General features: G+C 36.2%; 1 protein-coding gene across 3 annotated transcripts in view; it reads right to left on the bottom strand.

The window, feature by feature from the left end:
* SSH2 (slingshot protein phosphatase 2) overlaps positions 1-16,403 on the bottom strand; it is a 240,854-nt gene that overhangs the window by 133,419 nt on the left and 91,032 nt on the right. For all 3 annotated transcript variants that reach the window (XM_046675521.1, XM_046675523.1, XM_046675525.1), the window contains one exon: positions 9,689-9,732. In XM_046675521.1, the coding sequence (XP_046531477.1) occupies positions 9,689-9,732 (44 nt within the window). The remainder of the gene's footprint in view (positions 1-9,688; positions 9,733-16,403) is intronic.

Below are 16,403 nucleotides of genomic sequence, written 5' to 3'. Positions count from 1 at the left end.
ATTCACAACTTGGCTAACTGGCACAAGAGGGATAGCTTTCAGCCTGTCTAGGCTTTTGACATGCCTTCGAAGCTCACTAAGCTTTATTATTTATAGCTTTTGATTTAATGCAAGAGACATGTGACTCTTCCTTTCACTTGAACACTTAAGAGACCATTGTGGGATTATTAATTGGCCTAATTTCAATATTGCTGTGTCTTAGGGAATAGGGAGGCCCAAGAAGAGGGAGAGAAATGGAGGAATGGCCAGTTAGTGGAGCAGTCAGAATACACATAACATTTACTGATTAAGTTTGCCATCTTATATGGGCACAGGTCATGGCGCCCCAAAACAATTACAATAGTAACATCAAAGATAGCTGATCACAGATCACCTTAACAAATAGAATGACAATGAAGAAATGTGAAATGTTGCAAGAATTATCAAAATGTGATCCAGACTGAAATGAACAAATGCTATTAGAAAAATGGTGCCAATACATTTGCTCAATGAAGGGTTGCCAAAAACCATCAATTTGTAAAAAATGGAATATCTGCAAAGCACAATAAAGCAAAGTGCAACAAAACAAGCTATGTCTGTATTCACTCACGTCTTTCATCAAATTTAAGAAGTTTTTAGCCATTATTTCTTCAAATATTCTCTCTGCCTCTTTCTCTCCCCTCCTTCCGGTATTCCCATAATGTCTATCTTGCTCCTCTTGACAGGGTCCCATAGGTCCCTTAGGCTCTGTTTGCCTTTCTTGCGTCTTTTTTTTCTGTTCCTCAGACTTGATAATTTCCATTGTCCTATCTTCAAGTTTGATGATCCTTTCTCCCGCCTGCTCAAATTTGCCTTTGAATCCATCTAGGGAAATTTTCATTTCAGTTATTGTACTTTTCAACTCCAGAAGTTCTTTTTGGTTTCTTTTTAGGTTTTCTCTTTGCTGACATTTCCATTTTGTTCACCCACTGTTTTCTTGACTTTCTTGACATCTTCCTTCAGTTCTCTGAACATCTTTAAGACAGTTACGTTAAAGTCTTTGTATAGTACACCTGCCTTTAGGTCTTTTTCAGGGACAGTTTCTATTGATTTATCTGTTTTCTTTGAATGACCCATACTTGCCTGGTGATTTTCTGTTGAAGGTTGAACATCTGAATCTAATAATGTGGTAATTTTGGAAATTAGATTCTTTACCTTCCATAGAGTTTACTAATTTTTATTACTGTTTTTGTTTTTGTTTTGATTGTTGTAAGCTGTCTCTGCCAAGGATCGGCCTGAGGTGTAAACTTAAGATCTTCTCAGGCCTTTTCTGAGCCTTTCCTTGGGCACGTGTGGTTACTTTCTAATTTTCCTCTTACACGCAGCTGTTTTAAATATCTTATTTTTTAATGTCTGGCTCTCAAAAGGGAAAAAAGCAAAAAATGAAAGGGGAGAAAAAAGGGAGTGAGTCCATTAAATCCCTAGAAGTCATTTTAGCTGAAGGGAAAGGGGCTTGCAACAATGGGGAGAAGTGCAACAATGGCTACCTGCCTCTTTGTCTACTCCTCTGTGATCGGAAGCAGCAATCAGCTATCAGAGCAAAGAGTCCTGGTATCCAGAGGATAGGGTCCTTTTTTCCCACCCTGCCTTCCACAAGCTGTGTGCAAGCTGCTCCAGGAACATGAACACAGTTGCCTGCCATGTAGATGAGGGTGGGGGATGGCTAGCTGCTAAGAGCTGAAATTGACCACAATATACACTCCAAGACTTCCCCTAGCAGTTGCAAGCCTTCAACAGACTCCAGATTTCCGTTATAGTTACATCAGACAGATTCTGCTAGTGCAGTTGTTGTCTGGGTGGGGAGACAGATTCCTGGTGCTTCCTACTTCACTACCTTCCCAGAATCCTCTGCCAGCAGTTATAGGTACTTGACTTTTTAATAGTCTTTTGGATTTTATAAAATAAGACAACAACTTTTCCAAAACTTACTTTGGCAAAGTCAAGAATTGAGGGACATTTACTTTACTCTTTTGTTTGTTTGTATCATGAAGAATAACATCTGGGGAAAAAAAAGAGCCTTTTTTAAAAGTGTGCACTTACCAATTTAAAGTGGAAGAACTCAAGAGGATGAGAGGATAGTTCACTACACCCCCTGGTGGCCATACCCAAATGTTTATAAACAGATTCTAGTTCTCTGGATCAGAAGAGTAACCTACAGGGTGGCTGGTTTCAGAAGGGCCAACAGCAAAAGACGTATAGCTTCATTGTGATCAGTTAGAACTAGTTTTTAATACATGGAAAGCTCTACTTTTGTAAATCCATCCATCAATCAATAAATCACACACATACACAAATATTCTGTTATAAGCTCAATAAATATTAGGTTTCTCTATGAAACAATGTCATCATTCTATTTCTTAAAACAGAAAAGTGAGGTGATGGGGTATCTTACCATCAATTGCTTAGAAAAAAAAATTCCTTGTACCGTATTTTCAACCTTTCTGTAAGTATGAGATTGTTTCAAAATTGGAAAAAAAAAAAAAAATGGGGCCGGCCCCGTGGCCAAGTGGTTAAGTTTGCGCACTCCGCTTCAGCGGCCCAGGGTTTCATCAGTTCGAATCCTGGGTGTGGACATGGCACTGCTCATTAGGCCATGTTGAGGTGGCAGCCCACGTGCCACAACTAGAAGGACCCACAACTAAATATACAACTATGTACTGGGGAGATTTGGGGAGAAAAAGCAAAAAAAAAAAAGAAGAAGATGATTGGCAACAGTTGTTAGCTCAGGTGCCAATCTTTAAAAAGATAAATAAAAATTTAAAAAGATAAAAAATATGAGGATTAAATTATCAGCTCATACTTAGAACAGACTGTTCCTCTTTTCTACCTTGTTTCTCTTTTTTTTACTTAAGTACAGATCCTCCTTGCCTTACGATGAGGTTACATCCCAATAAACCCATCGTAAATTGAAAATGCATTGGGTAAGAAGTTGAACAAGATCAAGTTTTCAAAGATTTTTTTAAAGTGGTAGACACCTTTACACACACACACACACACACAATGTCTTTTCACAAGATGATTTAAGTGTGTTGGAGCATGTATTTCAAAAGTAAAAAAAGAAAAAAACCTGAAACAGTCCATTGCAATGTAGACATATTCACCCTTCAGGAAATCTTTGAAGTAAGGTGAATCCTACAGCTGACCTCATATCAGAGTTGTGCAATTCAATAATAATACTGAACTTCCATGCTGGAACCCACCATCAGAAGTCAAACCATTGTGAGGTGGGGACCGTCTGTACAACACTCTTACTCTGTAGGTTAACATATTCTTTAACTAGAACACATACTGAGGTAGATGTCCATCTGTCCTCTTTTCACAGGCAAAAAATGGGCAATGTAGTACATTTATTGTCATTATGATATTTAAATCCATACAAAAATTATTTCACCAAATAGGCTGTAATTAAATGAAGTCATATCACAAAAGTAAAAAACAGAGCAAATACAAGATAAAGAAAACTTGATGAGGTACCAGAGACAGAGATCTGGAGGAAAGATCTGGCTACAAAGTGACTCAATTAGTAACACAGTGCCATTGTCTTACACAAAGACATGCCCTAATTCTATGTTTTCTTTCAACTGTCTTCAAGCTGTCTCCACTAGACTAGTACCTTGTTCCACATGTTCAAAGGCGAATTCCTCACACAACTTCTCTTTTTCAATTACATCATTTCTAGTAAAGGTATCAACATTCTTCTATTCTCATTTATTCATTCAATAAGCACTTACTGAGTACCAATGACATGCTAATTGCTGTGGATACTAACAAAAAAGACATGGTCCCTGTCCTCATGCTGCTGTCAGGCTGGGAGGTGACTGCCCACCTCTAGCCATTTGCATGCAACAGTTTCCTAGATAGTTTTCCTGCCCCCTCTCCTACCGTGTAACACTGCCAGACTCTTCTGGCAGTCATGTCATTTTTCTAAACCAAGGTCTATCAAATCAAAACTCTTCTGCTTTTCAGATACAGACAATTACCTTCTTATCGTCCCTGAAACACTTTAGCGCTACTTCCAGACTTCTGAGCATATCTTCCACTCTCCCCATCCTCCTATATTTGGAATGCTTTTCTTCTCTTCTCTTAAATCCCATTTGTTCAAGACCCTGCTCTTCCAAGAGACTTTCTGAGATTCCTCTGGCCCACAATGCTCTCTCCACCCTATCCGCTGCAAACCTTGTTTTCATCACTAGGTTTGAAGTACACTGGGGAAAATATCATGTTTTCAAAGGTGAAGAACTTTTTCAGTAGATGGTAATTCTTTAGGTCTATGAAAGACTAAAGAGGAAGAAACTAAGCTTAAAAACTGGACAGGTTTTAGGCCAAACACGAAAAATAAGTTCATGTTGAGTAATTAAAAATGCTGGTGATAAGTGTTGTATGTGTTGCTTGAGTTGATGGGGGAAAACATAGAAATTTTCCTGAATGGCGTAAGCATTCACTTGTTTAAAAAAAAAAAAAAAAGGACAATTTATTCCAGATCTTTGAAACTATATTATTATACAATACTGTAAATTGCTGATGCCAAAGACAATTCCTAAAGCTCATTCCTTTTCCCTTTACTTTACACAATTCTTAGCTTCGAGTTGGTATATAGAAGAATGGAAGAATTCTACTATAATTTAAATATTTATTTTTAAAATTTAGATCTAAAGTACTTTGTTTCCTACCACAACTACTTACCTTAAAAAAGATGTCTCGGGATTGCAAAGATTTCAGTGGTATATTTCTTTTGTTAATTTTTATTACCATCCTAATTTTACTAGGTTGACTCATATGAGATAGCTGTTTATATGTCAAAATGATTGAATATTGGCATGTCATACGGTTTAGTTTTATAATTACCTTCCTGGCTGTTCCCCAGTCAGCAGAGTGGGTCATCACACAAGAAGAAAAGCTACGACTTCATAAATATGCAAAAGAGAGACTGGCATTGAATTTCATCCATTTACTTTTTACCAAAAAGCTAATAATACACAATCTAATTTTTAGTTCTGCAATCATGTTATCATTTTATGCCCAACTTCTGAGAAAGATAAAGTGTTGCCAGAATTTAAATGTCACAAAAAGGGGCCAGTGTGGCATGAATACATTGTTTTTTAATGGTAGTAAAATACATATAACATAAAATTTGTCATCTTACCCATTTTTAAGTGTACAGTAGCATTAAGTACATTCACATTGTTGTGCAACTATCACCACCATCCATCTCTAGAACTTTTTTCTCTTTCAAAATTCAAACTCTGTACCCGTTAAACAGTAACTCCCCATTCTCCCTGTCCCCAGCCCCCCGGCAACCAACATTCTACTTTCCATCTCTGAGAATTCGACTACTGTAGATACACCTCATATACGTGGAATCTCCTTTTTAAGGCTGAATGATGTTTCATTGTATGTATATACGACATTTTGATTATCCATTCATCTGTCAGTGGACACTTGGGTTGCTTCCACCCTTTGGCTATTGTGAATAATGTTGCTATGAACATGGGTGTACAAATTTCTCAAGACCCTGGTTTTAATTCTTTAATTCCAGAAGTGGAATTGCTGGATCATATGGTAATTCCAATTTTAATTTTTTGAGGACTAGCCATACTGTACCATTTTGCATTCCCACTAACAGGTACAAAGGTTTCAATTTCTTCACATCCTCACCGACACTTGTTATTTTGTTTTTTTTTGGATAGTGGCCATCCTAATGAGTGTGAGATGGTATCTCACTGTAGTTTTGACTTGCATTTCCCTAATGATTAGTGATGTTGAGCATCTCTTCATGTGCTTTTGGCCATTTGTATATCTTCTTTGGAGAAATGTCTATTCAAGTTCTTTGCCTGTTTTTTAATTGAGTTATGCAATGGTTAATTTTATGCGTCAATCTGACTGAGCTATAGGGTGCCCAGAAATTTGGTTAAACATAATTCTGGGTGTGTCTCTGAGGGTATTTCTGCATGAAATCAACATTTCAATCAGCAGAATGAGTAAAGCAGATTGCCCTCCCCAGTGTGAGTGGGCTTCACCATTCTATTGAAAACCTGAATAGAAATGAGCTGACTAAGGAAGAATTTGCTCTTTCTGCCTGACTGTCTTTGAGCTAGGGCATCAGTCTTCTGGCTTCAGACTCAGACTGGAAGTTAACACCATCAGTTCTTCTGGGTCTCCAACTTGAAGATCTTGGGACTTCAGCTTCCATAATTACGTGAGCCAATTCCTTATAATAAATACACAGATCTATATATTTCCTGTTAATTTTGTTTTTCCAGAAAACTCTGATTAATACAGATTTTGGTACTGAGAAGTGGGGTGCTGCTATAATGAATACCTATAAATGTGGAAGCAACTTTGGAACTGGATAACGGGTGGAGGCTGGAAGAGTTTTGTGGTGCATGCTAGAAAAAGCTAAGATTATCACAAAAGAAGTATTAAAGGAGATTCTGGTGAGAGCTCAGAAAGAAAAGAGGAGAGCTGGAAAGAAAGCCCTTCATCTTCTCAGAGAACACATAATAATCATGAACAGAATGTTGGTAGAAATATGGGTGGTAAAGGCCATTCTGATGATGTCTCAGATGGAAATGAGGAACATGTTACTGGACAACAGAGAAAAGGCAACCTGCTATAAAGTAGCAAAGAACTTGGCTAAATTGTGTTCATGTTCTAGCGTCTTGTGGAAAGTAGAACTTGTGAGTGATGAAACTGGATATTTAGCTCAGAAGATTTCTAGTTTTGGACTTACTTGGGGCCTATCACCTTTTCGTTCTTCCTTATTTCTCCCTTTTGGAATGGGAATGTGTATCCTATGCCTGTCCTACCATTGTATTTTGAAGTGTATAACTTATCTGGTTTCACAGGTTCACAGCTGGAGAGGAATTTTGCCTCAAGTCTCACCCATATCTGATTTAGATGAGACTTTGGACTTTAGCCTTTGGAGTTAATGCTAGAACAAGTTAAGATTTTTGGGGCTGTTGGGATGGAATGAATATATTTGTATGTGAGAAGAACACGAATTCTGTGAGGCAAGGTGGAATGCTATGGATTGAATGTTTCTGTGCCCCACCCCACCAAATCCCTATGTTGAAGCCCTAATCCCCATTGTGATGGTATGTGGAGATGAAAGTCTTTGGGAGGTAATTAAGATTAGATGATGTCAGGAAGGTAAGGCTCCCCTGATAGGATTTGTGTCCATATAAGAATAGGAAGAGACCAGAGCACCCTCTCTCTCACAGCCATGTGAGAAGGCAGCAAGAAGGCAGCTGTCTGCAACACAGAAAGAGGCCTCTCACCAGGAACTGAATCTACTAGCACACTGATCTTGGACTTCCCAGCCTCCAGAACTATGAGAAACAAATGCCCGTTGTTTAAGCCATTCATTCTATGGTATTTCGCTACAGGAGCCCAAGCTGACTTAGACAGGTTGTTATTTGTTTTTTTGTTTTTGAGTTGTAAGAGCTCTTTATACATTAACCCCTTATCAGCTATATGATGTGCAAATATTTCTCCCATTCTGTGGGGTGCTTTTTTACTCTGTTGATTTTGTCATTTGATGCAGAGAAGTTTTAAATTTTGATGTAATTTATCTAGTTTTTGGTTATTGTTGCTGCCTGTGAACACTAGTTTTTAAAGGCATCATAATTTGGGCTAATTACATTAAAAGATTACAGTCATACATCACTTACCGACGGTACACGTTCTGAGAAACGCATTGTTAGGTGATTTCATTGTGCAAATATCATAGTGTGTACTTACACAAACCCAGATGGTACAGCCTACTACATGCTATATGGTACTAATCTTATGGGACCACCGTTGCATATGCCATCCATTGATGAGCAAAATATCATTATGTGGTACAGGACTGTACTTTTAACTTATGATTTTCCCAATAAATGGCATTTGGTTAAAATAAGAGTTTATTAATGCAACATCTATTTTATTACCTGGAACTGGCATTAGTTTTAATGATATGCTGTTTACTACTCAATTAACTACTATAAACTGCAGTTGAACCCACAAACTGACAAGATGAGTTCAGGAAAGCTCAATGAAAAGATGCTAACTCAATGCTGTTTTATTCTGTGTAAGTGATGGAGAACGTCAGAACAATCTGTAGCAGGCAAACACACAAAAATCAACCTCTTACACACCATCTAGACACAAGGGGCATCCCCTTGACACTTAAGAGAAGTTTCTTTGCTTTGAGGCAGACTAAAGCAACTAGATTTACAAATAGCCTAGGAAACACACAGAATGAAAGAAATTACAACAGCTAAGTAAATTTTCATTTTTTTTTTAAAGGGAGCTACTAGATTTTTCTTCATTTCTTATTTCTATAAATGATCCCTTTTTTGTGAATAGAAGCCTACAAAAACTCTCCGCCAGTCATATTAATGATTTATTGCCAACAATTTTAAAAACAGAAATCTTTATGGTTCTTAATGGCTTGACAATTCAGTGCTGTAATCAGAGAATAGACTTGTACTGCCTCATCGTTATATAATTTTTTGGAATAACAATTATCCCAGTAGACGTTAAGTCAATAGGTAAAGCTTGAAACTAACCCAGAGATCTTTAAATTTGGTCTACTGGAAAATTTAAGAATCCCTTGTAATCTTTTCTTATTCTAATGGGAATATCGTTATGATGCCTCTGGTAAGCATTCAGCTAAAATTTCTTCTGGGTTTCTATCTCTTACCAAAAGACTGACACTTCACTGTCTCATCTTCCCTAAGAGACATGGAGGAACTAAGCTTTAAGCCAAAATTTTTGTGGTAACCAAGACAGGAAAAGTATCGCCAATAACCTCAGTGACTGATGAAAAGAAACTATTTTTATATTAAGTTGTAGTTAATAAGACTAAGATATACATCAACAAATACCTGATAATTCATCATTGAGGAAGCATACCCTCTAGCCAGCCTGTCCATAATGAGCATGCTTATTGTATCCTTTCTGTGGATCATCCAGAATGGCTCATGTGATTTGAGTTCAGAGGACATAAGTTTGGTAACATTTATATGACCATCTAGAACTTACCAGGACTGTTTCCTATGAGAGGGAGTTGATTTAAAAAAAAAAAACATTTAAAGGAGATAACAAATGTTACTATACACTTCCTAGATGTCTCTGATAATACTTTTCTTTTAATGGAGGCAAGTATTAGTATCCTTAGAACAACATGTCCACTATTCCACGAGAGGGAGGAAAAAAGTTTCATCGTATTTTAAAGGATTGGGTAAGTTACTCAGTATATCCTTTATATTTAGGAAGTGAAATATTAACCAATCTGTAAGAATTGCCAAAATCTATCAAAACAAATGACAAAAATAAGTACAAAACTGAAGGCTGAGATGTTCTTCAGTTATTTTCCTAAAAGGTAAGGAAAATTTGTTTTTTATTACCTAAGATAGTTCTCGAGACGTGGGTTAAAATTGGGCCAATGTTGGCCTTTCTGCATTTTTTAAAAGCAATGTACCATGATGTATGTATGTGTACAACATAATGCAATCTACCATTTTAATCTTTCAGTCAGTAACTGGCTTCTTAAAACAATCCCATTTTGAGAGACCATTTAAGCATGTGGGAGAGCCAGCATAAGCTAATCTGACAATACTGAGGAAGAATTAGAGAAAAGAACATTAACGCCAGAAATGCTATAGGACATAATGAACCAACATACCTCCTGGGCTGCGACCGGCATTCCTCCTCCCCACTGTCTGCCTCCTGTAGAGACACAAAAGTGAGAAAAAATAACTTAAAACCTGAGGTCTCATATCACAATGTCAACAATGCAATTCTATCAAGCTTCACATGTAGGAATTTCTCATTCATACTGTACACTTGAACTAAATTCTCTTCATAAAAAGTGACCTTGACCAACCCAGGAGGTTTATATATATCAACAGAATTTATTCCGGAAGGAAACTTCAACAACAGTCTACAAACAAATTCCACTGATAACGAAGTGCTAATAATTAAAAGAATTACCTCTGAAAACCAACTGAAGATGCTATGTTACTGTTATGCTACTTCACATTCAAAATGAGTGGGCATTTGGACCACCACCACCAAACTCCTCGAGATGACCAAAGAACAGCTTAAACAACGAGCACCACCTCACCAAGTGCTCAGGATCAAGTCACCATCACCATCAACATAATGGCTACCACTTATTGAGTATTTATCACATGCCAGGCACCTTGCTCAACACTTTAAGTACATCGTCTTATTTATTCCTTATAAACTCAGAAGGTTGATGGTACCATATTTTTCACTGATTCTAACATATGCACACAACTTGGGATAAATGTCTACAAATCAATGTGATTTAAAAAAGCACTGAATCATAGTTTAATTGCAATATTTATTTTTTCTTAGTGGCACATAAAATAATTGAGGGTGTTAGAAGTTATGGCAATTTAGATTCAATGAAATATGAATATTTTACAGATGAAGAAACTGAAATTCACAAAAAGGAAAGACGTAAGCTGCCAAAGGAAACTCATATGATGAAGCTAGAATTAAAACTGATAAAATATTGCCTCCCAACATGCTGAAAAAGCATATCATTTACTACTCCCTGGCCTAGGTTAGGAATCATTATACGTTAAGATATTACACAGATCTTCATGGAGACAGGAACACTGACATGAAGGAAAAGTGAGAAAAGATGAGAGAATTAATGATACTGAGGTGCTTTTTCTTTAAATTTGCTCTCTGATATTTTATATTTGCTCTCTGGTCATTTTTGTCCTATTTGGCAAAACAAATAATAGGAGGAGAAAAATAATCTCAAACAGTATGTGTACTGTCCGCTGATGAGCCAGCTATACTTTCAAGTTTATGGAACCATCCTCATTCACCTCTACATCATTCTGTCTCCATTCCTGGGCAGCCACAGCCAGCTCTGTAACTTTTATTCCCATTTTATTGTCATTATTGATTTCAGGCATATCTATTATTTTCCACAAAAGGAAGGACACAGCAAAGACTCTACCTCCAGTGGGAGGACAGGTAAAGTGCCAGAGTGCATTACATTCTTTGCCTATGGAGAGATTTTAGGTAAGTACGCCCTTTAGGGACTCAAAAGAAATGTGTTGAAAGAAAAAGAATCTGATTGTCTCTAGAGTCAATAGTCAGAACTAGGAAAGTTTGCAAGAATGAAAATGAAAAGACTCAGATAAGCAAATGTAAATGTTACATTTTGTGGCTCAAGGGAATCATAATAAATAGAAACATTCCTGGAATCTTACTTAATATAGTGCTTCATTACTGTTATTATTGGTTAATAGTTCTCAACTTTTGATGCATTCTTCTCATATTTTTTAATTGTATGAAAATTACATAATAAAACATATATTTAAAATATATGTAAGTTTTGAAGTACAACAATAACATGAACACCTGTGGACACTGCTCCACTTAAGAGCTACAAGAGGACCAACACCTTTGCATCTACATGTTTGCTTCTTCCCTGTCTCCCATTCCATCCTTCTCCCAAGATGTGACTACTCTCTTGAATTTTAAGTTTATAATTTTCTTGCTTTCACTCTATTATGACAAATTGGAAACATACAGAAAAGTTGAAAGATCTTATAGTGAACCCATATATCCACCATCTGGATTCTACCATTAATATTTTCTTTACCTGCTTTATCACATATCTATTCATCTCTCTGCCCACCCATCAAGCCATCTTATTTTTTGATGCATTTCAAAGTAGGTTAGAAATATCAGTACACTTGCCCTTAAATACATATAATTAATTACGCATTATAGTTCTTTAGTTCTTTTTCTCTTTTAAAGTAAAATTTATATACAGTGAAATGCACAAACTTTAAGTGCACTATTCAATGAGTTTTGATAAATGTACATATCTGTGTAACCCAAACTTCTATCAAATATCACCTCAGAAATTTTTCTCGTGCCCCTTGTCAGTTAATACCTCACACCACCCACCCCTGGAGCCAACCATTGTTCTGATTTTTCTTCCATTACATTTTTTTTCCCATCAAAAATTAGTACATACCATATGATTTCATTTATATGACTCCACTGCTCACATAAATGGGATCATACAGTAGGTACTCTTTTGTGTGAGGCTCCCTTCACTCACCGTTATGTTTTTGATATTCATCCATGTTGTTGCTTGTAACAGGAGAGCTAATTCCTTTTTATTTCTGCGTATTCCATTGTATGAATATATCACAGTTTGTTTACTCATCTCCTATTGATATATATGCCTGGGATGTTTGAGTTTTCATCTATTATGTATAAAGCTGTTATATCACCATTGTTCTGTGTTTTTTCGGTAGACATATACTTTTTTTTTCTCTTGGGTAATGGAATAGATGCATGTGTAGTTTTATAGGAAATTTCCAGGGCTTTTTCCAAAGTGTACCACTTTACACTCTTATCAACAATGTATGAGAGTTGCAATGGAAGTCTAACTAGCACTTTTTTTCTTCAATGGTTATTGTTTTCTGTGTCCTCAGAAACTTTTGCCTACACTTTACTCACAAAGATATTCTACACATTTTCTTATAAAAGCTTTATGGTTTTATATATAAGGTCTATGATCCACCCTGAATAAATATTTGCATTTATTCAGGTATGAGGTAGAGGGGAAGGTTCATTTTTTCCCATACAGATACCCAGTTTTCAAGCAGTCTTTGTTGAAAAGACTTTCCTTTCCCCATTGGACTACTTTGCTCCTTTGTAAAAAATCAAATGACAGCTTAAGTGAGGTCTATTTCTGGGTTCTTTATTCTGTCCCATTGAGCTACTTGTCAGTCTTTAGGCCAGTATCACACCATCTTGATCACTGTAGTTTATAGTAAGCTTTGAAGGAAATATAAATCTTCTAACTTGATTCTTCTTTTTCATCATTGCTTCATCTTCTAGTAAGACTTTTTGTCTTGAAATCTACTTTATCTGATATTAATATAGCCACTCCAGACTTAGGCTCACTGATTGCAAGGTCTATTTTTCAACCTCTTTATATTTTAAAGATGTCTTTTATAGACAGAATATAGCTTGCTTTATTTTATCCATTGACAATCTTTGCCTTTTCATTGTAATTTAATCTAATTATTGATACAGTTAGATTAGGGTCTATCACATTACTATCTATTTTCTGTTTGTCCCCTATATTTATTCCTCTATTCCTCCTTTTCTGCCTTCTTCTGTATTATTTGAATATTTTTTAGAATTTCATTTTAATTTACCTATTGGTTCTAAAAACCAAAAAAATTTGCATTTTTTTTACTGCAGTGTTTTTTTAAAAACTACATTTATCTATATTCTTAAACAATACATTATTTAGTTTTGATCGCTTGAAGGCTTTAAAAACTATATTATATTGTATGTAGTCTTTCCAATATGCTTTTTAAAAACTAAGTATTATACTAAGAAGATTTATCCACTTATTACATATAGCTATAGTTCATTCATTTTTACTGGGGTAAAAGATTGCACTATATGAATATATCAACGTTTATTCATTCTACTTAGAGAGACCAGACTGTTTTCAAGTTTTGGTGACATCAACCATGCTGCTATAAACATTCTTGTATATGTCTTTTGGTCTACATGCACAAGAGTATCAATAGGGTATATACCTAGGAGTGGAACTGCAGAGTCATAGAGTAAATAAAGGTTCAAATTTACAAGATAATGCCAAATTATTTTCCAAAGTGGTAGTGCTGATTTATACTCCCACCAGGAAGGAAAGAGAGTTTCAGTTGATCTAAATTCTAGCCAACACTTGGAATCATCAGATATTTTAATTTTTTGCCAATCTAGTGTTATATCTTGTTAAGGTCTTAATTTGCTTTGCCTTGATTACTAATAAGGTTGAGCACCCTTTTATATTTTTATGGGCTATTACTACCTTCATACCCTTCCCCTCATACCTAAAATAAGCAGACCAAAAGAGGAATAATTCAAATTATTTTCAGCTCTTTGATGGATTTTTCTACCCGTGAGAATTGTGATGAGAGTATGTGAAAAAGTAAAAAGCAAAAAACACCGTTAATTCTTCCTTAGAGGGCACAAACAGCCAAAACCAGTTACATCTACAGAGGTGAACTAACATTTATAGAGCATAGTAATGGGCCAAGTACTCTATATATGCTATTTTCTTTAATGTATACCACAACCCTATGGGACTTGATCAAGGTCACAAAGCCAATAGGTTGTATAATCTGCATTTGAACTCAGGTCTATCTTTCTGCTATAACTAGCTCCCCCTAAACTAAGAATCTGACTTTGATACCTACATCCTAATATATGGGGGAGGGAAGAAGCTGCAAAAGAAAGTGTATCTTTTTTCATGGCTTATAATAAAATAATATCCTTTGTCATCTTTCTTCTATGACTTTCTACACTTTAAAATAGTGCCTAAGGAGTGGAAAATTCTTTTGGGACATACACACACACACAAAACAAAAACAAAAACAAAACAGGTCAGAGAATTGTTTCTAACACTAGATCCCCAAATGACATTTTCTTTCTTTCTTAGGTTAACATTACAATAGTCAGGCCAATAAATGATTTGCTTCCCCTTCATCTTAGAAAAAGAAACAAAATTAAAAAAACCCCAACTCAGTATATCAAGGCATTGTAGGTCTTAGGTAAAATGGACTTAAAAAGAATGAAGAAAATGTTCAATTATGTTTAGTTCAATAGAATTCATTGCCCAAAATGCAAAAATACAACACTGCTTATGCAAAAAGAGTAACTATCAGGTAATACAGTTATCTTGAATAGTGGCATTTAGGTGGTAGCTAAAGGTGGAATGCTTACCATGCTATTCTGACAGGTGCATACACCAGGTATAACCACCTACCATGTCAAGTAACTTTACACACCGGGAGTAAAAAACAACGCCAAATAGTTGATCTGCTCAGAACATTAGAAATTACCAAAAGTGTAGAGATAGCTCTTAGTTTCTTCTTAGTGAACAGAATAACTTCTGATGTGTAAGGAGGAGAACCAATCAATTAAATGACTAAATACACGTTTATTGGTCTTTTTATATTCTCGAGTCCTACTGTTAAATAGTTTTTATTTAAAGAGTATAATTACTTCTTGATGTTCTTAAGAAAAACTTTACCTATAAACAATATGATGTGAGATTCTAAATGTGCATTTAATTTTAGAGTATTCAGGAACCATTAGGAATGAACTGAAAGATTAATGCATTCTTATTAATCTACTTAATACCTAGGCATAATTTACTTAGGTTGCTAAGTAAAAGATGTTCGGAAAAATGTAAGCACCCAAGTCATATTTGCTGAAAATCAGAAGAGAGAAATGCTGCCAGCCTTGAAAAACACTGGGCTAGACAGGTGTTAAACAATATTTTCCCAAATCTTAATGTTCAAGATTCCTTATACTTTCCATATGCTCCAATCCAAGTAAACTCATTCATTATTCTTCAAAGGTACCTATTAACTTCCTTTGTCCATGCTATTTCATCAACCTGGAAGGCCTCTCTCCTCTCTCCAACATCCTTCCCCACCTTTTCAAAGCTGGTTTCAAAAGCCATTAGCTCATGACATTTCTTTTATCACCTGACAGGCCATCTGTCTCCCTCCAAACCTGACAGTTACTATGCATCTTTCTTGTGGTACGACCCAGTTCTGTTTCTGGGTTACAACTGGGAGCTCTCACTGGACGTCTTTTGTCTACAATGCTTATTCTACTTTAAAAATTTATTTAATATGTGCAACTTAACTTACCCACTTGTGATAATTTCAGAGTTGCTATACTGTCTTTTCTATCACCAGAGATCCAACTCCTTGAGAATACTTCGTTTTAAAAAGCAACAAGTCGGGGCCAGCCCGGTGGCGCAGCAGTTAAGTTCGCACATTCTGCTTCCAGGCAGCCCGGGGTTCCCCGGTTTAGATCCCGGGTGCGGACATGGCACCGCTTGGCAAAAGCCATGCTGTGGTAGGCATCCCACGTATAAAGTAGAGGAAGATGGGCATGGATGTTAGCTCAGGGCCAGTCTTCCTCAGCAAAAAGAGGAGGATTGGCAGTAGTTAGCTCAGGGCTAATCTTCCTCAAAAAAAAAATAAAAAAGAAAAAAGAAAAAAGAAAAAAGAAAAAAGAAAGAAAGAAAGAAAGCAAGCAACAAGTCTTACTGTGTTCTGAACCCATCACGTCTGACAAGCATACAATATGGAAACTTCATAAGTCACTGGTTCTTAACTCTGGCTCCCTTCGGAACTTTTTTAGTAACAAAAATCTCTGAGCCTCATGCCTACAGATTTTGATTCCCCAGCTCTGAGGGGGGGCCAATGCTGTGCTGGAGCTGGTTAGTACAGGCTCATGAGAGCCAACTGTTAGATTTTTGGAAGTCTTGTGAGACTCACATTGGTAGTTTGAAA

This window comes from Equus quagga, chromosome 11 (assembly GCF_021613505.1).
Source record: "Equus quagga isolate Etosha38 chromosome 11, UCLA_HA_Equagga_1.0, whole genome shotgun sequence".
Classification (NCBI taxonomy): domain Eukaryota; kingdom Metazoa; phylum Chordata; class Mammalia; order Perissodactyla; family Equidae; genus Equus; species Equus quagga.
Note: the sequence above shows the minus strand (reverse complement) of the source record. Positions and strands in the feature narration are given on the sequence as shown.